The sequence below is a fragment of the Halichoerus grypus genome, chromosome 2 (assembly GCF_964656455.1).
Source record: "Halichoerus grypus chromosome 2, mHalGry1.hap1.1, whole genome shotgun sequence".
Lineage (NCBI taxonomy): Eukaryota > Metazoa > Chordata > Mammalia > Carnivora > Phocidae > Halichoerus > Halichoerus grypus.
In genome coordinates, this window is record NC_135713.1 from 68,392,527 (window position 1) to 68,417,037 (window position 24,511).

The 24,511-nt window shown below is 33.7% G+C and overlaps 1 protein-coding gene across 5 annotated transcripts in view; it reads right to left on the reverse strand.

Moving 5' to 3' along the window:
* FER (FER tyrosine kinase) overlaps nt 1–24,511 on the reverse strand; it is a 418,533-nt gene that overhangs the window by 300,048 nt on the left and 93,974 nt on the right. For all 5 annotated transcript variants that reach the window (XM_036123015.2, XM_036123018.2, XM_078066948.1 and 2 more), the window contains 3 exons: nt 24,384–24,503; nt 14,010–14,132; nt 2,240–2,429 (listed from right to left, as the gene is read on the reverse strand). In XM_036123015.2, the coding sequence (XP_035978908.1) occupies nt 2,240–2,429; nt 14,010–14,132; nt 24,384–24,503 (433 nt within the window). The remainder of the gene's footprint in view (nt 1–2,239; nt 2,430–14,009; nt 14,133–24,383; nt 24,504–24,511) is intronic.

Sequence of the window (24,511 nt, forward strand, 5' to 3'; positions counted from 1 at the left end):
GAAATTTTTTAGACACTTATGAGGATGGAATTTATAAAAAAGAAATACCAATGGAACTACTTAAGTTAATTTCAGGCTTTTCTTGTAATGCTATTCATAAAACAATGCTTAAATAGTCATTTGGGAAAAAACCATTTAAAGCTTTAATATTTTTACTGATTTTTAATAAATTAAAAAGTAATATTCTTATTAATTGAAAAGACTGAATTAGGCAAAAATTTCACTGATATATGTGAGAGTATTGTAAGTTTTAAAAACACTGTATGGCAAGTATTTTTACTTGTTTTATAAAACATACTATAAAATCTCATTAATTGACATCAATTTGGGGAATGCCCTATTGATTTATAAAATGCTATTTTATTACTTTAAACTACATATATTATGGCATTCCATTGTAAATTCCTTAAAGACTTACTAAAGGCATTGCCTCAATGAATACATAAGATATATTTATAATTAACATTTCAACTATTTAAAATAAATTGAATAAAATGAAGTATGTGACATCACTCTAAAAATTTCCAAAGTGTTATTCACCATCATGTAATAATGGGTACAAGAGAAAGTCTAAAAGTGCCTGAAAGCAGTCTGTTCTCATAAGCTGTACTATACAATCTCTCTGAAACATTATTTATTCATTTGTTGAAAAAGTTTTTCTTCAATGATTATGAAAGATAAAACTGCAAATGATCACAAGTTTTTAATGAAATAAGAACTGATGAACTGTTATATTTTAACTTTCAAATTCTAGTTTTTAGTCATAGTTACCAAATGAGGATATGCTGTCATCTAGTGACTTGAGTATCTTGTTTTGTCGTAATAATAATGACAATAGGGGTCATCTGCACACAAAATTAATTAAAATAAACTAGACAGCCAGTTCTAAAACTGTCTGCCACTGAATCAAGCTATGAAGTAACCAATTCCACACCCACATGGAGACAAGGAAGTATTATAAACTACACTCGGGGTACAAAAGATTTACTAGCTAAGGTTTTTAAAACCCAAGTAAAAGAATAAACTTCAGAATTCCTCTGAAAAAATGCATATACCAGATAGTTAACAAGAATCAAGAAAGGGCCCATGGTACATATAGGAAAATCCTTATTATCTGGTAGGACAGAAAAGGAGTCATTTAAATCCTTCATATTCATTTCCACATTTATCACATTTTCAAATACTGCCTTTTTTTCCTATGGAGACATCTGAATACGTTTAACAATCAAATTGTACTATTTAGAACCACATAAACTAAAAATGACTAAAATATCAGCTATAGCATCATTAACTATGATAGTTCTATTTATGGACTACATTCAGCTACTCACAGAAAAAGCCAAGGACAGAGCTCGGGCTTTTTTAACCTTGGCACTACTGATATCTTGGGTAGAATACTTTTTTGTTGGGAGTGTGAAGGCAGGGGCTGTCCTGTGCATTATAGGATGCTTAGAAGCATCAGTGGCTCAGTGGCCTCTACCCATCAGATACTACTATAGTACCCACCAACTGTAACAACCAAAAATATCTGGAGATATTGCCAGATGTCCCCTGGAGGGCAAAACTGCTGCCTTGGTGAGAACCACCAACTTAAGATGGAAGGAAGGAAGGAAAAAGGGAAAGAAGGGAGGGGGAAGGAGAAAGGGTAGGGAAAGGGAAGGGGAAGTATTTATACTAGGCATTCTTAAACAGCTAATGAAACTATATAAAATGAAGTTGAATTTCTAGTTGGTGAATTTGAATGTGTTTATTATAGTTTAAGAATATTCATAAGAAAAAATCTATTTTTAAACAAAATCAAATGTTTGTAATATCAAACAATGAACACATCATCAATCTCAGGTAAGTAAGATTCTACTGTTCTTAAGAAGAAAATAATAATAAATACCTTTCTCCTTATTTCTTACTTCTATCTTAAGAATAACACCCTACCTTCCTGCTGTCTCCCAGCAATAAAAATATTGCAGTCTTTCATTCAATTTTGAAAGCAAGAGAAGAGCTTTTTCCTCTGACTCTACAGAGGAAAGACTCTTCACTCAGGAACCAGGTGGTTCCTGAAGTGTTCTCCAGGTGACCTGAGGTGACTGACAAGTCTACTTTGCATTTACAGACAAGTTTAATAGGACCTGCATATTAACAAGAGTAATAATTTGTCATAGCAAAAGAATTAATTTTTGTTTTCACTTATTATCTAGATACTACTCTTTTAAGTTTCTCTTTTGATTACTTTTTGGCTTACCATAGATGTAACTGATCGTGCATCTTCTTCATAATTTACTACTGGAGGTGGCTCTTTCCCATCATTTTCTTGTACTTTTTCCTCTAGTAATTCTTTCTGTGCTATAAACTTTGCCTCTGTGCATCTCAGCTGCTGGACTGACTGTTTCAGCTCTTCAAGTGTCTGTTTTTGACTTAGCAGAAGCACAATACTGAAAGAGAACATATTAAACATAAATTATTTCAACTTCTTTAAGAAATAAGATTTTAAAGGAAACTACATAGGTATATTATGCTTCTATTTCATTTTCATCTTTGTAACAGTTCTTCAGAATCATTAGAATTGTAAAACTAAATAGCTTTCAAGTCATCACAAAAGTTACTAAATGTTAGCATTAACAAAATGGAAGGGAAAAAAAAAATGGAAGAAAATACTTGGAAGCAAAAACCAAATTCAGGATGCTTTCAAATATAGTATAATCTATGGCATTCATTTTATTCTACAGCTAAGCCATCTACCTCACAGAGTACAGACACTTAGACTGAGAAGTGTGGAACCTAAAATGAAGTAATACGACTGAAGCAGAATCTCAATTTATTTCAAATCTCAAATGGAATATAGTTGAAGTCAGATTTGTGCCTCGGGAAAGATAAATCAAATCAAGGTGACAACCTGGGACAAAGCTGTGTTTATATTACAAGGGGTATGTTTTTAGAGTTGGTGAAAACTGTTCTAAGGACTGAGGCCTGAGCTGTCATTGAGGAAATGAGCACAACACAAGTCCCCAGATCTTTCCAATACCACCACTACAAAGATAATTGACTTCATGTTTTCTTCTTTAGAGAACTACATAGGCCACACGTCGCCTTATTGTGACCTTTTATCCCTTGAAATCTGCCCTAAAGGGAATTTCAAACTAATTCAACCACATTAAAGCTACAAGAAAACAGGTAGTGGTGGCAAGGAATACCTTCTGGAAACACTTCATACATGGTATATTAATATATTAAAGAACTGTGCCATGTACCACTGAAAATAGGTTATTAATATGTAAGCAACAATAGATTGTCAATAGGGGAAAACTTCAAAACTGGAGAATAAGATCAGAAAATGTTACCTCCTTAAATTGGAACTTACACGGATTAATATTAATGGAATAAGTAATCATAGGCAGAAGGAATGCCCACTAAGAGAGACTTGTTTATAAATATGATGCTGATCAATATTTTGAAAACTCAATTCCAATCAAATTGAGCAGGGTACAACTTCAGTGAATGAAAGCTATAATCTCCTCACTATACTGCAATGAGTTTCAGGTGAGTATCCTAACAAAAAGAGAACTCAGGTAGAGAACTGAGTGAAATTTGGGAAAAATAGAACTAATGAGTAAGATTATTTTTACCAGAAACCTAGCAATGTTCAAAAGACAAACCCCTCTAACCAGTGGAGTTCACAGCAAAAGTAATGAAGAAGGATATACCAAACTGTCAGAGCTCATTAACACTCCCCAAGTAAAATCATCATGGCATAACGGAAAGAGTGCAATTATACTGAATGAGAACAGATTCAACTTAATGACTTAATCATGTTGTTTTTCTCATCTTCAGTTTTAGCACTGGAAAAATTGATAATATACCAAATTGTCAGGGTTGTTCTGAATACAATGAGATAATACTTGAAAAACTGTTAGCACGGTACCTACCATAAAGTAAGAATTCAGTAGATAGGAATGATCATTTATATCACCATCACTCAACAATCTGTGACCTGTGTTCTAAATCCACACAGATTTCCTGATAAATTCATGCTGGTTTGCATAGTAGATAGTGAGCCTTTTTTCGTAATAAATTGGTTACGTATTTTTTCTCTGTGAATCTCTTCAGAGAAAGTTGATTTTTAAAACAACTGCTTTTGTGACCATAAATTCATGAGGACTGGGTTCTAGAAAAGATTACACCCATATGAACCTAAAGCTTCTTGAGGGTTCCTTCTTTGCATCTCCTAGCTACCAAAAGAATCACATAACAAGAGGATAAGGAACAACTTAAAATGTACAAGATATGATGGTAAAAACACATATTCATGTACATCTGTAGGATAAGTCCAAAAAGAGGGTGAATGATTTCACCAACGTGGACCAATTAATAGGGAAGTATACTTGAAAACACTAACACTCTAAAACCATTACTGCTACCATTAGCTTTTTGCAAATAGATTTTATAAATAGGGAAAAATGCAAAATAAAATAATAATGATAATCAAAAGAATGAAAATAAACTACAAACTTAAAATATGGAATGACAAATAAGGAACAACAATTACAAAAAAGTAAATATTAACTGAACAGCTGAACAAAATTCAAAGAAATACATTAATAGGAGTGAAACACATACATTTTATTATCTCTTCAACTGTATAGCAGATGACTACATCCTTCTCCCCAGAACCTGTGCATATGTTATCTTACATAGCAAAAGGGAGTTTTAGAAGTTAAGGACACTGGAATGGGGAAGTTATTTTAGATGATCCAGGTGAGTGCAATATTCATAGGCACCTGATAAGAGGAAAGTAAAAGGGATGATGTTAGAAAAGGCAATGTGACAAGAAAAAAAGGGAAGAAAGGCATTTGATGTGGGGCCAAGAGCCAAGAAATGAGGAAAGTCTCTAGAAGCTGGAAAAACAGAAAAAGTAGATTCCCCCCAAGAGCCTCCAGAAGAAATTAGCATCATCAATAACTTGCTTTTAGGGCCATAAGATTCATTTCCAACATCTGATTTCCAGAAATATATGAGAATAAATTGGTGTTGTTTTAAGTTACCAAGTCTGTGGCAATCTGTTATAGCAGGAAAAGAAATGATACCTATTTTTGGTCCATTTTAAATGGCAAAACTAGAAGGACTGTTATATGGCTGTGCAGTAGTCAGTAACAAATAGAATATAGACTTAGGAGAAAAATATTAAAGAGTTAGAAGTATTACTCAACCAGGAAAAAAAAAGAGACTGTGTTACATGAAGGATGTGAATAAATTAGTTTTAGCTTCATTAAATACTAAACAAATTTTTTGAAGGATTAAACCATTATAGGAAGTTAGAATTAAAAAAAAAAAAAAACTTAAATAGAAATACCAGACAATCTAGTAATTCCACTTCTGGGTATTTACCCAAAGAAAACAAAAACACTAATACGAAAAGATATCTGTATCCCTATGTTCACTGCAGCATTATTTACAACAGTCAAGATAAGGATGCAACCTAAGTGTCCATCAATAATGAATGGATAAAGATGATGTGGTGTGGTGTGTTGTGATACAGATTATTCACATATATAAAATATAAATATATTTAAATATATAATACAAATCCACATAATGAAATATTACTCAGCCATAAAAAAAGAATGAAACCTTGCCACTTGTGACAATATGGATGGACCTAGAGGGTATTATGCTAAGTAAATAAGTCAGACAGAGAAAAACAAATACCATATGATTTCACTTATATGTACTCTAAAAAACAAAACAAAACAGAAACAAACTCATAAACTGGTGGTTGCCAGAGGAGAGGGGTAGGGGGATGGGCAAAATATGGAAAGGGAATTAAGAGGTACAAACTTCTGGTTATAAAACAAATCAGTCACAAAGATGTAAAGTACAGCATAGGAAATATTAGTCAATAATATTATAATAATTTTGCTGGTGACAGTAACTAGATATGTCATAGTGATCATTTGTAATATATACAAATGTCAAATCATTATGTTGTACACACAAAACTAATATAATATTGTATACCAACTATAGTTCAATAAAATAATAAATTAATAAAAGATTTTGTCATATGTAGTTTAGAGAAAAAGCTCTATTTTTATTTTTTTTTAAGATTTTATTTATTTGAGGGAGAGAGAGTGGGGGAGGGGCAGAAGGAGAGGGAGATAAAGGACTGTTATCCAAAACATACAAAGATCTCTTAAATGTCAACAATAAGAAAAACAACCTGATTTAAAAATTGTCAAAGACCTTAACAGACATTTCACCAAAGGAGATATACTGATGGAAAATAAGTACATGAAAAGATGCCCCATATCATATGTCTTCAGTGAAATGCAAATTAAAACAACAATGAGATACCACTACACACTTATGAGATGGCCAAACTCCAGAACACTGACAACATCAAATGCTGACAAGGATGTGGAGCAACAGGAACTATCATTCATTGCTGGGAATACAAAATGATGCAGCCACTTTAAAAGACAGTTTGGCAATTACTTACAAAAAAACTAAAGATACTCTTACCATAAGATCAAGCAATCACACTCCTTAGTATTTGGTCAAAGGAATTGAAAGCTTATGTCCACACAAAAGCCTGCACACAGATGTTTATATAACAGCTTTATTCATAATTGCCAAAACTTGGAAGCAACTAAGATGTCCTTTAGGAGGTGAATGGATAAATAAACTGTGGTTTATCCAGACAATGGAATATTATTCAGTCCTCAAATGAGCTACCAAGCCACAAAAAGACATGGAGGAAACTTAACTGCATATTATTAAGTGAAAGAAACCAATGTGAAAAGGCTACAGCATGTCTGATTCTAAATACATGACATTCTGGAAAAGGCAAAGCTATGGAGATAATAAGATCAGCAGTTGACAACAGCTGAAGATGGGGGCTGGAGGATAAATAACTGGAGATTTATTTATTTGAGAGAGAGAGAGAGCATGTGCATGAGCGGGAGGGGGGTGCAGAGGGAGAGAGAGAACCTCAAGCAGACTCCCTGCTGAGCAGGGAGCCCGACATGGGACTCAATCCCAGGACTCTGAGATCATGACCTGAGCCAAAATCGAGAGTCAGCCACTTAACCGACTGAGCCACCCAGGCGCCCCTAGAATGAAATGTAATTTAAACTAAGGACTTTGGGTGATAATGATGTGTCATTGTAAGTTCATCAACTATAACAAATGTTAACACTCTGGTGGGGGATATTGATAATGGGGGGGATATGCATGTGTCGGGGCAGGGGTATATGGAAAATCTCTGAACCTTCCCCTCAATTTTGCTGTGAAACTTAAACTATTCTAAAAAATAAAGTCTTAATATAAAAAAAAAGAGGTATCTGTACACATTTATGAGAATGGCTCAAATAAAATATGGTGACCACACCAAATCCTGGCAAGGATGAGGAGAAACTGATCACTCATGCATTGTTGGTAGGAAACTTCATGGTTATCCCAGAGAAATTAAAACATGTTCACACAAAAACCCTTACATGAATGTTTGAAGCATCTTTATTTGTAATAGCCAAAAAATGGAAACAAACCAGATGTTCTTCAAAGGGTGAATGATGAGACCAAATATCCATTCTGTTATGGGTTAAATTGTATCCTCTAAAAAGATATGTTCAAATCCTAACCCTAAGAACGTCAGAATGTGACCTTATTTGGAGATAGGGTTGTTGCAGATGTAATTAATTAAGATGAGGTCATACTGGAGTGGATGGGCTTTTAATTTCTATGAGTCGTGCATGTCCTTGTAAGAAGAAACTCTGTATACTGAGAAGAGTATCCAGAACACTGTACAAAGAGATTGAAGTGATGCCTCTATAAACCAAGGAATGCCTAGGTTTGCCAGCCATTAGAGAAGTTAGAAGGGAGGCATGGAACAGATTCTCCCTCAGAGCCATCAGAAGAAACCAGCCTGCCACTTCATTTCAGACTTTTGGTCTCCAGAACTATGAGAAAATAAATTCATTTTTTTAAGCCACCAGGTTTGCAGTACTTTGTTATGGCTGTCCTAGGAAACTAACACCACACCATGGAATACTACTTAACAATAAAAAGGAATGAAAGTACCTGGATGGATTACAATGAATGTAAAAAGCCAATCTCAAGAGATTGCATACAGTGTGATTCCATTTACATAACATTCTTGAAAAGACAAAATTGTAGAAATGGAGAACATATTAACAGTTGCCAGGGGTTAGGAAAAGGGTGTGAGATAGAAGGCAGTGTAGCTATAAAAATACAACATGAGGGACCCTTGCAATGATGGAAATGTTCTGTACCATTATTGTGTCAATGTCAGTATCTGGATTATAATATTATATCATAGTTCTGCAAGATGCTACCACTGCGGAGAACTGAGTATAGGGTACATGGGACCTCTCTGTCTTGATTCTTACAACTATATGTCAATCTATAATTGTCTGAAAATAAAAAATTTAGTTAAAAATACATATCACTGCTGCTGCATCACACTTCCTCTGGTGAGGTGAGGTTTTTATAATCTCATATGCCTTGGGTTCCTAAATACTCTGTTTTAGGGATAGCCTTTTTTATTCTCCTTCAGGAGTTCTAAATATCTATTGTAACTGTATCATATTGGCAATCACTTAGTCATTCTGAGACACTATCCTAATACCAGGAATTAGGTTAAAATATACATTTCCTGGTTTTTAGTTTGGTGGTTTTGAAGAACAACGAGATTTGCTGGGGAGGTATATGTCCCGTTGTATAGCTCTAGTCCTACCTTTTTTTTATCAACATGTCTAATCATGAAATTAATGAGCAACATTAGCTTCTAACAATTAATTTCACTGAGTTCAATGTATAATGATATAATTTCACATACATTAACATCTTGCTTTTGTTTAATAGTTACTTTTTTAAAAGTATTGCTATAATCACTATACCACATACCATACAATTATTTTTATGCTTATAATACCATAGAGCAAACAAGCTATACATACTACAGTAAGAAGAAAATTATAGAAAATAAATGATTGTATAACATAAGACATATATGAAGCTATAAATAAATTTAAAACATGGGGTGCCTGGGTGGCTCAGTCAGTTAAGGGTCTGCCTTTGGCTCAGGTCATGATCCCAGGGTCCTGGGATCAAGCCCCGCATCGGGCTCCCTGCTCGGCGGGGAGCCTGCTTCTCCCTCTCCCACTCCCCCTGCTTGTGTTCCTTCTCTCGCTGTGTCTCTCTCTGTCAAATAAGTAAATAAAAATCTTTAAAAAAATAAATAAATTTAAAACATGGATGGGATCAGGACCATTGCATGTCCAACTTATTTCCTATTACTGACTACTCTTTCCATGCATTTTTCACATGGAGGCGTCCTTCACATCTAGCAAGAAATGCCACTTTCTGTGAGACCCCTGACTACCTATCTTAAGTAGGTGCTCCTCTATTATTCTTCTATCTGACCTCCTTATTTTATAGCATTTATCACAATTGTTAATTTCTTATTTGTATTAGCCTACTCCATGGAAATGTAAGCTTCACGAGACATGGGACAAAATATATCTTACCTTTCATTGTATTCACAGCACCTAACAGACATGTAATAAATATTATTGAATGAATTCCCTACTTAGGCAGGACATTTTTTTTTTGTAACACACATAATTTTTAAATCCTAAGACAAAAATAAAAGGTCCCTGAATTTGCAGACTAGAACAATACCCTAGACGGCTCAAGTCTTACCTTAACTATAAGCTAGCTGTGACATTTTGCAAGTCTCTTAAAATTTTGGGGCCTCAGATGTCACATAATTTGAAAGACAAGGAGGTTGGATCAAATGAGCTCTTAAGATTCTGCATGGCTCTAAGAGTTTTGATTTTATAACATATATTTTTAAGTATTAGGTGATAATGGCACAAAACAACACAAAATTGAATAATCATTTTTGAAAGTCAAGCCAAGCATTAAAACCAATAGTAATACTACTTGCTCTTCATGCCATTGAGTCATAAATAACATATGCTTGGCGTACTTTCCCATAAACTACTTTCTAATTCAGTAGTCAAGGATCATAAATCAGGAGAAGATTGATATTATTTCCATTTGAATAAATACACTTTAGAAGTAATGAGTAAAGTTATGTATACTAGAGTGACACTCTGTGTTGTATTAAAATTATACCATTTCAAGTGGTTGGTTTTATTCCTTTTACTCTATTTTTTTTTTAAATATAATTCTACAACAGCTACATTTCAGTTGAGACCTGCATCATTTATATAAGTTAAAACTCAACTCGTTAGTTTGAATTTAATGTCACATAAAAACCATTCTTTAAGTTTATTTTTCACTTTAGATTATTCAATTATAGGAATCAAAGCTATCAAGTGATTTCTTACATAATTTATTTCTTCCCTGTTACTATAAAATGTTTTAGAGCCATTTATGTTAAACTCAAATTTAAAGGTTTTAACTTCAGCTCCTTATTATGTTGTATTTCAACAGAACCACTAATGCTTTCTGTTAGGTAAAAATTCAGCATAATTGCAGTAATTTAAGAGTGTAAATATCTAACTTATAGGATACTTTTAGCATTTGTTAAGAACTGTAGTTCTGTTTTATTGTTTTATTACTTCCAATTAACAGTATATGAAGCTAAAAAAGTATTGCCCAGTAAAAAAATTGTAAATCTATTTCTAAAACTAGATTAAAATTGCTTTCAATTATATAAGTGTATTTAAATATGTATGTAGATTTACACACATACATACACCAAAAAAGGAAATGTTTACGAATTATTAAGAAACTGAAAAGCACAAACATTTTCAGTAGAAAATAATTTCAGGTTATTTGTTTAGCAACATATTTTAACATATAAGTCAAAGACAAACTTCAACCCTACTAATAGCTAAATTAATGCGATTTCACAATTACTGGTTAGTTATATAAATGTACTTAACATTTTCAAGATTACGCCATGAAGCTAACAATAAAAACATCACAATAACAAAGGGTTAACAGAATTTGGGTTAAACAGGACTCATCCCCTGAACTGCTTGACACACTTATCCCTTTTAACTGACTCTCATAAGAACACTTAAAATAATAAGATCAAGCTGTGATTAAAAAGACATATGCTGTGGAGTCAGGAACTCATGCATTTTTTTACCACTGACTAGGTATGTAATTGTAATTTTTTAAAATTCTCTAAGTCACACAGGTAAAATACAGGCAAATACACAAAAGGCATAGTGAAGATAACATTCAGTGTGCTAATATATATAAAACATCCAGATAACATGTGGAACAGAATAAGAACTCAATAAATGTTATTTCCCACATATCTACCACCCTGTAAGCCCCCCTCCTATATCCCCATTCTCATTTCCTGATAAATATAAATAGGTGTAGGAGAGTGGGTCACATTCATTATGTAGACAAAGAGAGAGTCAAAGATTTGAGTCAAGAAAATATAGCAAAAAATCAAAGAATCTCACAATTTCTAGATTAAGATAACACTTAGAGATTGTCTCCTCCAACAACGTATAGTCAGACATGCTAGTGAGAGGGTCAGGCATCTAATGGTCTTTCTTTATACCCACTAAATTTTAAAACAGGAGTCATTTATAATGTATGCATTTACAAAACTGTAAAAAGTAAAACTACTTGGTCATCTGTAAACATGTGAAGAAATTATTCCCAAACACAGAAAAGCAAAATATAATTATTTTTTTGAATTTCATATGTTCAATGGTTGATAAATTTTATTTTTATTATCCAAATAGAATCTTCTGTTGATGCAATACTGAAATTTTCCAGATTTATTAAGGGAATGCCCAGAGCAACTCAAATTTTCCTGTTCTCATCTTTAAAAAGCTCATAGATTCCAATATAATATTTAACGCCAAGTTATAATAAGGAGTCATAGTATAAGTGGGAGAGGTAGGCCTCTAATATTTTGAGCTGTGTAATAGAATAGATGGTGTTGCCATTCACTGAAATAAGGAATACTAAGAATGAACTAGGTTGAATTGGGTTAAGCTGTATTGAGATTTTTAATTCAGTCTCAGACATGGGAAATTTAGGGTACTTCTAAGACATCCAAGCAGTCATGTCAAGTAGGCAATTGACCACATGGCCATTGAGTTCAGAGGGAAAATCTGAGCAAGAGTAACAAATGTGGGTCATCCTCATGAAACCACCTAGAGAGAGAATACAGAGAGGGGAGTATTAAAGCCTAGGGCCATTCCTCAAATAACTCCAAAATGGATTGGCTGAGTGGAGGAGAATGAGTTTATAAAGGAGTAGCCAGAAAGACAGGCAAAAGATCTGGTCCCAAATACCAAGGGAAAAGAAGAAACATGTAGTCAACAAAATCAGATACTGAGAGGAGGTCACGTAAGATACTTGTTAAATTTAGCAATGTATAGGTCATTGGAGATCTTACAGATATCTATTCCAATGGTGATGGGGCAGAAGCTAGATATATGTGGGTTGAGAACTAAGTGGGAGTTGAACAAATGAACGAGCATAATTACTCTTAGCACAAGTATGACTAAAAAAACAGAAGACAAAGGCAGTTGGGGGAAAATATGAATACAGAAGGGTTATCCGGGGTGGAAATTGTTTTTAAGAGTCAAGACATAAGCATATTTAAAAAGTGAGCACTGGACTCAATTAAGAAGAAAAGATGAACATAATATGATAAATAATGTAAAATTTCTGAGAAAGTATGAGATGACAAGATACAAAAAACGGGCCCAAGAAGTAGACTTAGGACAAGGAGCAGTTCCTCTATGGAAGCAAGTACAGAGAATGGGTACAAATGCAGTGAATGTGCATATCTAGTCATAGAAAATAACAGAATTGCAATCTGATGATTCTAATTTTTCTGTAATGTAGAAGAGGTCCATCTGCTGTCTATAATGGGGGAGATGAGAGGATCAGAGACTTGAGAGAAGTGGAGAATATTTGAGATGTTATGTAGAAAGAGCAAGTATAGACCAGAGAAATCCGACACATCACAATTTCCTTAAGAATCTTGCTAAAGCAAGCCAATTATGAGAGAATGATAGCAAGAAATTTATACGCTCCAGTCAGTAGAGAAACCATTACTAGTTATATCTGTTGGAGATGCAAACAATAACCGAAACCAAAACATAGATTTTAAATTATAGATCAAAATGTAAACGTTAAAACAGCAGAAAACATAATTAGTGAAAACAACATAATTAGTGAAAACAACCCAAGTAAGAGGATCCAGTAGGGTATTTACAGATCCAGAAGTCAGCAAGAAAAATGAAAGTAAGACAAACAGCACAGCAAATCTTTTTTTTTAATTTTGATTTTTTATTGTTATGTTAATCACCATACATTACATCATTAGTTTTTGATGTAGTGTTCCATGACTGTTTGTGCATAACACCCAGTGCTCCATGCAGAACATGCCCTCTTTAATACCCATCACCAGGCTAACCCATCCTCCCACCCCCCGCTCCTCTATGTGGTATATATATACAATGGAATATTATGCAGCCATCAAAAGGAATGAGAGCTTGCCATTTGCAACGATGTGGATGGAACTGGAGGGTGTTATGCTGAGCGAAATAAGACAATCAGCACAGCAAATCTTAAAGGGATTTTTATAAGTGAAGCAGATTGCTGTTTTCTCTAAGTGTGTTTGCTTCCTTCTAACACAGAGAAGCCAATTTTAGATAACACTAATCTGCCACTTTCTCAACAAGGAATGCACAGTGAATCTGGTGGACACTGATAAGGGGAATAAAGACAACTTTTAACAGAATTTTTCAGAAAATAGTTCAAACTGTTAAAACATTGAGACATGATCAGTCCACTATATTGACAAAGCCCAGATCATTTTTCCAGAGTCCTAGAAAGTAACTCAATGACACGAAGTTTTACACTGAAAATGAAATTTCAGCTTCTAGAAATTTTACATCCATGATAACATGTAACTGAAGTATTCTGTAAAATTAAATCAATTAAACTTTCTTCCTGCAAATTATTTTTGTTTTACTCACTCAGACTTCTTTTCATAGGTCTTAGAAGATTCCTCAATTCTCTTCTCTAGCTCCAAGACAGTCTCCTCCTTGTTTAAAAGCATCTGCTGTGTCTGCATAAGTTCCTCTGCTAAAGTTTTCAACCTAGAATGAACAGTTTCCTCATTATAAATCAGTAAGTTAGTTATATTCACTTTATGCACACACCCTGAGCATTCATACATCTAAGATGGTGATGTCCAAAATGGTAGCCACATGTAATTTAATTTAAAATAAAGTAAAATTTCAGTTCCACCCCTAGCAATAGGAAAAAACTGGAAATAAATGCCCATCTATAAATAACTACATTAAATTTTATTACATGTAAGCATTAAAACACTGTACACTATATTTCATATATATTAAGAAAAGAGGATAATGCAAAAAAGTATGCATAGAATAAGCCCATTTAAGTCAAGAAAACAATTTATATACATGGATATGCTTGTATATACATTCTGGAAAGATACATGAACTTTTTTCACCAATTAACACAGGAAGGTACAAATGGGATCTATAAAAAGGAAAGCTTTGATTTCCACTGTACCCCCTTTTGTAAGATTTTATGGATTTTATCATCTGCAAGCATTAGCTGGATAATTTTTAAAGACTTAATGTTATTTAAAGACACAAAAGCCAAAAACAATTGTAGATAGTAACAAGTTTTCAGTACTTATACAGAAACTTTTCTATCCTCAAACCATTGGCCATCATTATCTAAATCTTATAGCACTCTTGCAGAAATGTATCTTCCTAAAAATCTATACATTATAAACTTCCAATACTGTCACATTCATTGTGACATTTGGGCTAATTAAAAAAATAAAAAAACAGAAAAGGGTTACAGTTGCCTCAAGTAATTTTTTTGACCTCTTTTTCTCTATGACTGCAACATAAATTGAAGAAATAAAACATTTCTTATGATCTCTTTCTTAAAATATAATTGCAGCAGCATAGCAATTTATGGGTGACCTTCTAAACCATGACACAAATCTTTATTAGCTTTTCTCAAGATTAAACAGAAAATAGCTCCTAATCAACCAAACAAAAGTTATGAGTTTCTACTAAATATAGTTATCTCCTAAACACACAACCTAATCCACCCCAACCAACAAATCCAGCTGCCTTCTTCTGTGTGATTTTTTTGTGTCTCTTAATCACAATATCCTTTTAACATGTCACCTGCCTTCTAATATTTCACATATTTCCAAATCTTTCCCAGTCACTCATTCAAACCAAATACCAAACTTGAACTAAGACTATAAATGAGAACAGCAAAAAACAAACTTGATAAAACGACAGTCCTGCTTAAAATGTGAGAGTACTGCATTATTTATTGTTCCATTGATTGACAAGGTTGATTCAGACAGCCTAATGGGTTAAATTGGCATCATTCCCTATAATTGGAGTCAGCAAACATTTTCTGTAAAGGTCTAGAAAATAAATATTTTAGGCTTTGCCATCAAGAGACAAAATCAAGGATATTACGTAGGTACTAACATAATAAAGAGAAAACAAATACAAATATCTCATTGAAAAATTCAAAATATAATAATAATTGGGTACAATTCATTGTAACACCGGTGTATTAATGAGGACAGAAATCTTTTGAAGGTAATAAGTTTTCCCTTCATTGGGGTTCAAAGTTAGTGCTCATCATCAAAATCAAATGTAAATGTTCATTTGTTAAAGCAGATATATAATGAGATTTCATGTATTTCATCTTTGAAAGGATCTTTTCACATAGATGGATACTGCCAAATATCAATAACAATCATAAGCATATGACTTTAATTGAGTATATTTACAGCTTAGAAGGCATTTATAAAATTACATTGCATGCTTTTTAGCATGTCATTACATTGCAGACTCATCACTCCTAACTGAAAGTTAGGTGGGAACTCCTTAATTGCACAGTTGAATGGATTTTTGAAATGCCGAAATACTTGTACAGAGGTCCAAAACTCACTGTTGGAAATGTAGTTTGAGCTTAGAAAATACATCAGCTACAAATTTGGTGGGAATGGTAATCTTGCTTCATGTTTTAATGTTTGATGGCGCAGGAAGTATATACAATAGCCTGCCATTACCTGGGATTCAAGTAACATTAGTTGTCATCTAAATGATTTTTACTACAGTATAAATTCTGCATATAAGCACTGTATTATCTTGTAATTTTAGGTTGAATATATTAGGAAAATATTCAAGTCTTTAGCACAAGCTAATTTTTCTGAAGCTTTTGGAATTCAGTGTTGAATAACAGTGGTTGAGGGAAATTCTGATTTAGAAAAATTTCAGTCTTGGCTCTGACCTCAAAAAAAAAAAAAAATCACAATAAAACTTTACTACTTCTAACTTATCAAAATCCTACATGATAGGGCAAGTGGGGACATTCAATTTCAATTTTTGACAAAAAATTCATGGAACTGGTGATGGTCAAGTCCTTGAGAGCAAATGAAGGCCATTACTGACATTATTAGTTTAAGAACACATGTTTAGATTCAAATATTTTTCCATGAAGTGCCTCCTTATGAAAAATACAATGAATAATCATACTATGTAAACACCTAACATTTTCACAAGCTTTGTAAATTTGTTCAACTAAGCCTCTTTCTGATCCACACATTTTTAACACCATCATTTGTAACACTTCAGTTTGTATTGAATTAGTGTTTTCTCGATCTCTTTGAAAATATTCTTGTCTGTAGTTGAGCCACAAAAACTATTCCTAGAGAGTAATTCTTCAGTCACGTCAGACTTGGCATTGACGCCTCAAACAACTGAGCAGTTTTGATCACACCTGCTGACTTATCAAGAGACAGGGAAAGCCACTTGAAACCATTTATTTTTTAAATTAACTAATGATGTAGCTCCCAATCTTCTCACTCTTCAAGTGAATGTTCTCACTGAAAGACTAACAGACTACAGACTAAGTTTATTTTCTCTAGACATATTTCCTATTTTCTTAGTTACCGCAGTGAAACACTAATTAATTCACCAGTGGTAAATGCCTTTCCCTGTTCAGATAACAAATGAGCCACCCAGAAACTTATTTTGGTTGCATCCTCATTTTCGTATTTTTCTAAAGAAAGTCTGCTGTGCTGAGGTATTCCATTTAAAAATTTTTTTAAAGATTTTATTTATTTATTTAAGAAAGAAAGAGAAAGAGCACGAGCAGGAGCCAGGGGAGGGGCAGAGGGAGAGGGAAAAGCAGACTCCCTGCTGAGCAGGGAGCCCAATGTGGGGCTCGATCCCAGGAACCTGAGATCATGACCTGAGCTGAAGGCAGACGCTTAACCAACTGAGCCACCCAGGTGCCCTTCCATTTTAAATTTTATAATTTTTCTCACTAGTGCTCTCCTGCAAGTTGGTAATACTGAAATGAGTATTTAGACTGGTAATGTCAACATATATTGTATCATTTAGCACAGCCATAGTGTCATTACATAATAAACACAATACTTTGCCATCTAACTGAATAACAAAATAATCCACACTCTACTGTGTCTTATCTTGATAAGCACCGAGTAATATATAGAATTGTTGAATCACTCTATTGTACACCTGAAACAAATATAACACTTATATGTTAATTACACTGAATTAAAATTTTAAAAATTTTAAAAGGTGTAATATTCAAAATCTATTCTCTTTTTTGGTTTTGACATGATCAGCATGGGCTGATAACAAAAAGCCATTCAAATGCTGTAATACAGCAATATGTGCGGCACTCAAAATGCTACTGAGTTAGAACAACGTCACTAGGATCTGTAATGCACGAAGCAGCAATGTGACGTGAAGGGAATGCTATCTATGGTCTCTGTCACAAATGCTCAACTCTGTCATTGTAGCAAGAAATCACCCATAGACCCACCCATGGACAATAGATAAATGAATGAGCACGGCCGTGTTCTAATAAACCTTTATTTATGTACTCTGATGTTTAAACTTCACATTATGTGTCACAAAATATGTTTCTGTTGATTTTTTTAAACATTTAAAAATGTAAACAGTATTCTTAGCTTACAGACTCCACAAAAATAAGTAGCAAGCAGGATATGGCCCACAGCCTGCAGTTTGTTAATTCATATCCCATAAAATCCAAAAGAATTACTTTTCCACACAGATAATTACCATTCTTCAATTCTTATTTAGGGGTGTCTGGGTGGCCCAGTCTGTTAAGCGTCTGCCTTTTTTGGCTCAGGTCACAAACGGATGCCTCATCTATCCCAAATGTCAAAACCAATGTAATAAACACATATATTCTTCTAATGTTCAAAATTTTATAGATCTATCTTCTTCAAGTTATTCTGATGAGCTAAAATTACTGAGTTCCAAATTATTCAATTAAATAGTGATTAGATGAGAGGAAATATTTGCATATATAATCTTAATAAATGTATGATTAAAATCAATATAGTATCTTTTCTAGCATTTGGCAAAGAGTGATTCAAAACAGAGGCAGGTGGGGGAAGGGTGATGAAGGGGAAGAAGAGAGGCTGTAGATCACAGAGACAAAAGAAACAACCTCAGATTGCAGCTTGAAGGTAATGCAACTTAAATGCATGTGTGATAGGAAGTGTAGAATCTCGGGTGTCCAGTGTTAGAAATTATCAGAGGCTGAGGAAGCAGCCCTCTACGACATCATGATCTACCATGCAAAAAAAAAAAAAAAAAAAAAATTCCCATAAGTAGGAAATAAACAATCCTACAAATACTTGAGTTTAAGTCTTCTATATACCACACTTTCATAAATGTAGCTGATACAAATAATGAGAATATGATAAAATGCTTCATGGCACATATTTAGATGGGTAAATGCAGTAACTTTGTCATTTAATATTATTATAACATTAGATTTCCATCAAGCCCTCTTTTGGATATAAATACTAGTTGTGTAATAACGTCAGAACCTCCTACATTTAGCTGAGAAAACTCTACGTGATACCATAAGCAGGAACCAAGAATAGAAATTATTAAATATATCAGTAAGTTTCTGCTAATAAAAATGACAATTTGTATGTTACATTTAGGAATTAAAAAAAAAAAAGCCCCCTTCCCAAATTAAAAGGAGTCTTTTTATGAATAGCAAAGTGAAAGATATAACCTTAGGGAAAGGGCATCTACTTGAACTTCAAACACCTTACAATTTAACACTGACCCAGAAGTATGGCAGAGGAGAAGAAAAGACAGAGACAAAAAGGAATTCCCAGTAAGACTATTGTAAAAATACTACTTTTTCTCGTGACTCTATACAACTTTTTTTTTAAAGATTTTATTTATTTATTTGTCAGAGAGAGAAAGAGAGCACAAGCAGGGGGAGAGGCAGAGGGAGAAGCAGGCTCCCCGCTGGGCAGGGAGCCCGATGTGGGGCTTGATCCCAGGACCCTGAGATCATGACCTGAGCGAAAGGCAGATGCTTAACCGACTGAGCCACCCAGGCGTCCTGACACTATACAACTTGAGGAATATAAACTCATTAGAAAAGTTTAACAAAAAGACATTCTTTAAATATGAAAGATACTTATTCAAATAAAGCAGCAGTCTTTAGCCATTTTGGGTCGAAGTCCTCTGAAAATTTGCAGGAACCTGCCACCAGAAAGTAACACACACATTTCTACACACAATTTTACTGGGTTTATGGTACAGATTTTCAATCCTGTCCACACGATAAAGTCACCTGGAAAGTTTACAAAAAATCCCCATGCCTTGACCGTGCCCTCACAAAACTTGATTTAATTGGTTTGGGTTAGGTCCCAGACATCAGCATTTTTTAAAGCTTCTTTACTGATCCTAACATAAAGCCAGAGATGATGACATCTACTATTCAAAAACTCCCTGAAATCTCTCCAGAAAACCCTCTTCATTCACTTGCTCATTCAACAAAGATGTTAATTAATCATCTGTAACATCTGACATTTAGCCAAAAATTCTGAAGAGTCCAAGAGAAATGTAGTCCAGTTTTTTCTGTTTCACAGTCACTATGAATCAGCAGTCTGGCAGACTGCCAGTATGACTTGCATTATTAGAAGAATTCTCCAGGAGTCAAATACTAATGATTCTCACTTCCAAACTAATGTACCCTTTCACAAAGGACAGGGTCACCAGATCACTGAAACAAACATAAAGGAATGCAAAACAAACAAACAGTTTTGAAGTTTTCCTATACTATTTCTTATTACAGCTCTTAAATGGGCGCAGGAAAAACGTAGAACATGGGGAAGCACAGGCCATAAAACATTGGCATTTTCAAAGAACACTTTTGAGAGTGTTCTATTCTAAAACTATATAGAGCAATGTGATTGGGGAACAAATGTTTAGTGAAAGGACAGGAAGTGACACAATGGGAGGAAAAACAAATAGCTAATATTCTGGAGAGAGTCATGCTACAATAAAACTGCAAAGATGAGAGAAATAAAACCACATTTATTTAACATTATTATAAAATTGGCCCCAAAAAGCTTCCCTACTCACCTCATCCATTCACCTCCATTCTGACATATGATCTACATGTATACAAACATATATATGACTATTTTATTAATAGACTCATTCCATAAATATTACTGTATAACTTGCTTTTGCCTTTTATTGTATACTTTGAAGATCTTTCCATAAAAGCATATATAAACCCATCTTTACTCTATTTAAAATAGAGTAAAATCTGTATAATCTAGAAAAATTGTGGATATAGTAAGGATATGCCATAATTCAACCAACCCCTCATAGATGAATATTTAGGGTGTTTCCAGTATTTTGCCAAAACAAAAGGACTGTTTTAAGACCTTTATAGTCCTTGGCCTCTATCGAAATTAGTATCATATATATTAAAATGTGGTTTCTCAGAAATCCACATTCATATGCAGATATTAAAATCTATACTGTACACCTGAAACTAATATAACACTGTATGTTAACTAAAAGAAAAAAACTAACTTATGAATTTTGAAATATTCTTGTTTTTACCAAATTTAATAATTAATGAAAGTGACACAATATAGCTTGTAACATAATTTTCTTTTCATATTTAGGAACAAACAAAAAGTTTTCAGACCTCAAGCATTTCCAAAAGCCCATGAAAAACTAAGCATTGCACTTGGAGTCCACCCCAAGCAGTAATTAAAAAAAACAACAAAACCAGCACCTAGAACTTGCTATGTGCTTAGAATACTATTCTAAGTATTCTACATTTATTCATGCATGTAAGCTTTACAACAACACTATGAGTTGGGGGCCATTATTATTACCATTTTATTTTTGAGGAAAATGACACATAAAGGGACTAAGTAATCTGTCCAGTTTCACAGAGGTAATGTCATACTGTAAGGATTCAGAAGCAGGCAATCCACCATGTTACACTTGTACATAGATCTTTGCTTACCTATAGGCTAAAGTTCTACAAGTAAAATTTCAACTCAAAGTGTATGAGCAAGTACAACTTTGATGTATGTTGCAAAAGTATCCTCAAAGAAGCTTACACTAATTTACCTTTCTGCCAAGACTTTATAAGAGGGCTTATTTCTCCATACCCTCCATAACAGTGGGTATTATCAAATTATTTCATTCTTGCCAATCTGGTAGGTGGAATAACTTCCTTTTTAAAAATGGATATTTCTTTATTGTTACAGGACTATTGGTCATTTGTATTTATTTTTCCAAAGCTATCTATCTGTTCATTTGTTTAATTCATTTCTATTGGATATAATGTTTCAGCACATTCAACAACAAAACTGATAAATTAAGAAAGAAATTAGTTTAACTTTAAAGCACTAATATTATGGTAAAAGAAAAGCAAGACTTTGTATCATATTAAATATATACATACATGTGTATATATATATATAAAATTTTTTAATGGAATTATCTTAGATTATTTTAACAGTGCCAATAAACACACTGTATAACTCATTCTTGGAATAAAATTCTCAAGGGAAACCTGCTCTTAAACTCCTATCCTGATTTAGACACTGTTCAGTGAAATGTAGCTAAAGTTTTGCCTCAGTAAGATGTAAGCAATTAAATATTCTACCACATTTTCAAAGATTTATTATCCTTAATTTATTACATTTTTTCATTGCTTCATCACCATAATTAAGAAATAATGATTTATGCGCATAACTAGTGTTGTTCTCATTATACCCTGAAAAGCAATAAAACAAATTATTCTTTGGTCACAAAATCTCTTATTTTACATAAGCTTTTAACAGGTAGCTATTTTTAATTTTACCATATTATACTCCAATATTTCTATGCTCATTCTTTCTTGGTGTTTATTAAAATAAATTGATGGATTTTAGCATAAATACCTTGGAGGTATTAACCCTTGCAACCTTAAATATACAGTAAATATATTCTGATGATTAAATGAATAAATTACTTGGGACCAATACAATGATCAAAAAAACAGGAGTAATTTATGCCATATTCCTTCACCAAGCAGCACAGGAATCAAAAAATGAAATTTGTCACTGCACAAGAATTGAGAAACTCTACTATCCATTTTGTGCCATAAATCCAACTCTGTTGTTTACAGCAGTTTCTCAACCTTGGCACTATTAACATTTTCACCAGATAATTCTTTGTTGTAGGCGGCTGTCCTATGCACTGTAGGATATTTAGCAGCATCCATGGCCTCTACCCACTAGTTACCAGCAGTACCTTCCCACCTGACAAACAAAAATGTCTCCAGATATTGTCAAATGTTCCCTGGGGACAAAAATCACCCAGGGTAAGGACCACTGGTTTAAAGATAGCTAACATTATAAGTGTATATCTAAATCCAAAGTGAGACTCCTGTGAAGAACTTCAAAACTTGGGAATAGCTTCAAGAATCCCAATATGGTTGCTAGAAAAACCTCCCTAATTCAATGTACTCCCATGCCTCCCTTCCACTCAACAGTCAATCCACCGTAACTTTTAAGCCTTCATTTTGTTCAGGTGATTCAACAAACATTTGTTAGTTTCTTCCATCCCACCTGCCCAACTTTAAAGTTATCAAACCCCTTTCCAAGAGTTAGTCGCAGGATCCTACCACTCAGTTAATCATTTGTAACACCAAAATATTACTGAACAATAGAAAGGAGATTGTTAAATTATATTAGATGGGGACTTTTGGCTGAGTCTTTTGAGGTAAAGTGCCAACAGGTCAGATGATACCACGTGTCCAATACTGAAGACAAATGAGTGCATAATCATTCCTAGCTGTGGTTCTGACCCAGAAGACAAGTACATACAGTGCTTATTAATAAATATATTTCTTTGTGTGGCTCCTAAAAAAAAAATCAAGGGATGAGTTAAATATCTATTTATTTGAAAGAGAAAGAGTGTGAGAGCACGAATAAGGGGGAAAGTGCAGAGGGAGAAGCAGCTCCCCACTGACCAGGGAGCCCAGTATGGGGCTCGATCCCAAGACCCTGGGCTCATGACCCAGCTGAACGCAGATGCTTAACCAACTGAGCCACCCAGGGACCCCTGAGTTAAATATTTAAAAGTAGAGTGCTTTAACTATGTTTTCTTTTCTTTTTTCTTTTCTTTCTTTCTTTCTTTTTTTTTTTTTTAAGATTTCATCTATTTATTGGATAGAAAGAGCACAAGCAGGGGGAGCTACAGGCAGAGGGAGAGGGAGAAGCAGGCCCCCCTCCTTGCCCCGCACAGCAGGGAGCCCACATGGGGCTCGAACCCAGGACTCTGGGATCATGATCTGAGCTGAAGGCAGATGCTTAACCGACTGAGCCACCCAGGCGCCCCATTAACTATGTTTTCTAAATTTAAAAATATACTATTAATAGCCTCTAATACTTGAAAAGGACTTAAAAACACATTAAGACTTCTCAAAACTCCTTTAAAATATTAGGCAACAATAACAAGATGAAGAACTAATTTATTTAAAAGCATATAACAGAAGGCATCCCTGCTTAAAGAGAAAAGAATTCAATTAAAAGTCAAATTTTTATACTAAACACTTCTGACACCTATGAGTTTCTTCTTTACCACTCAGTCTTCTCATTTCCAAAACGGTTCTGCCAGAAAGTTTTGAGTATTGAATGGGAAATAAATAAATAAGTAAGTAAGTAAGTTTTGAAAAGAATGAACCATTATTCCAATATAAGTAACTGGGCAAGTGACTATAACATCACACAGAATTTTGATTTTCAGAATTACCAAAATTAGTGATCACAATGAATAAAGTTAATATATTTTTCAAAACATTTCTTTCTGACCAAACAACAATCAGTTCATTTTTAATTTACTTTTCATTACTTGGAAAAAATAAAGATTGGAATTTTAAATCTGATAAAGTAAAACTATAAATAATAACACTAATATTTAAACTGTTCAGATTTTCTAAATACTTACATTACTTGTAAACTTTCTGCTGTTAAATTATTCCACATAATTTCATTTGCCTGAAGATTTTCATTTTCTTCTAGTAAGGAAGTATCAAACTCAATTTCTTGCTCTTTAGCAGCCGTTGTTCTAATAAA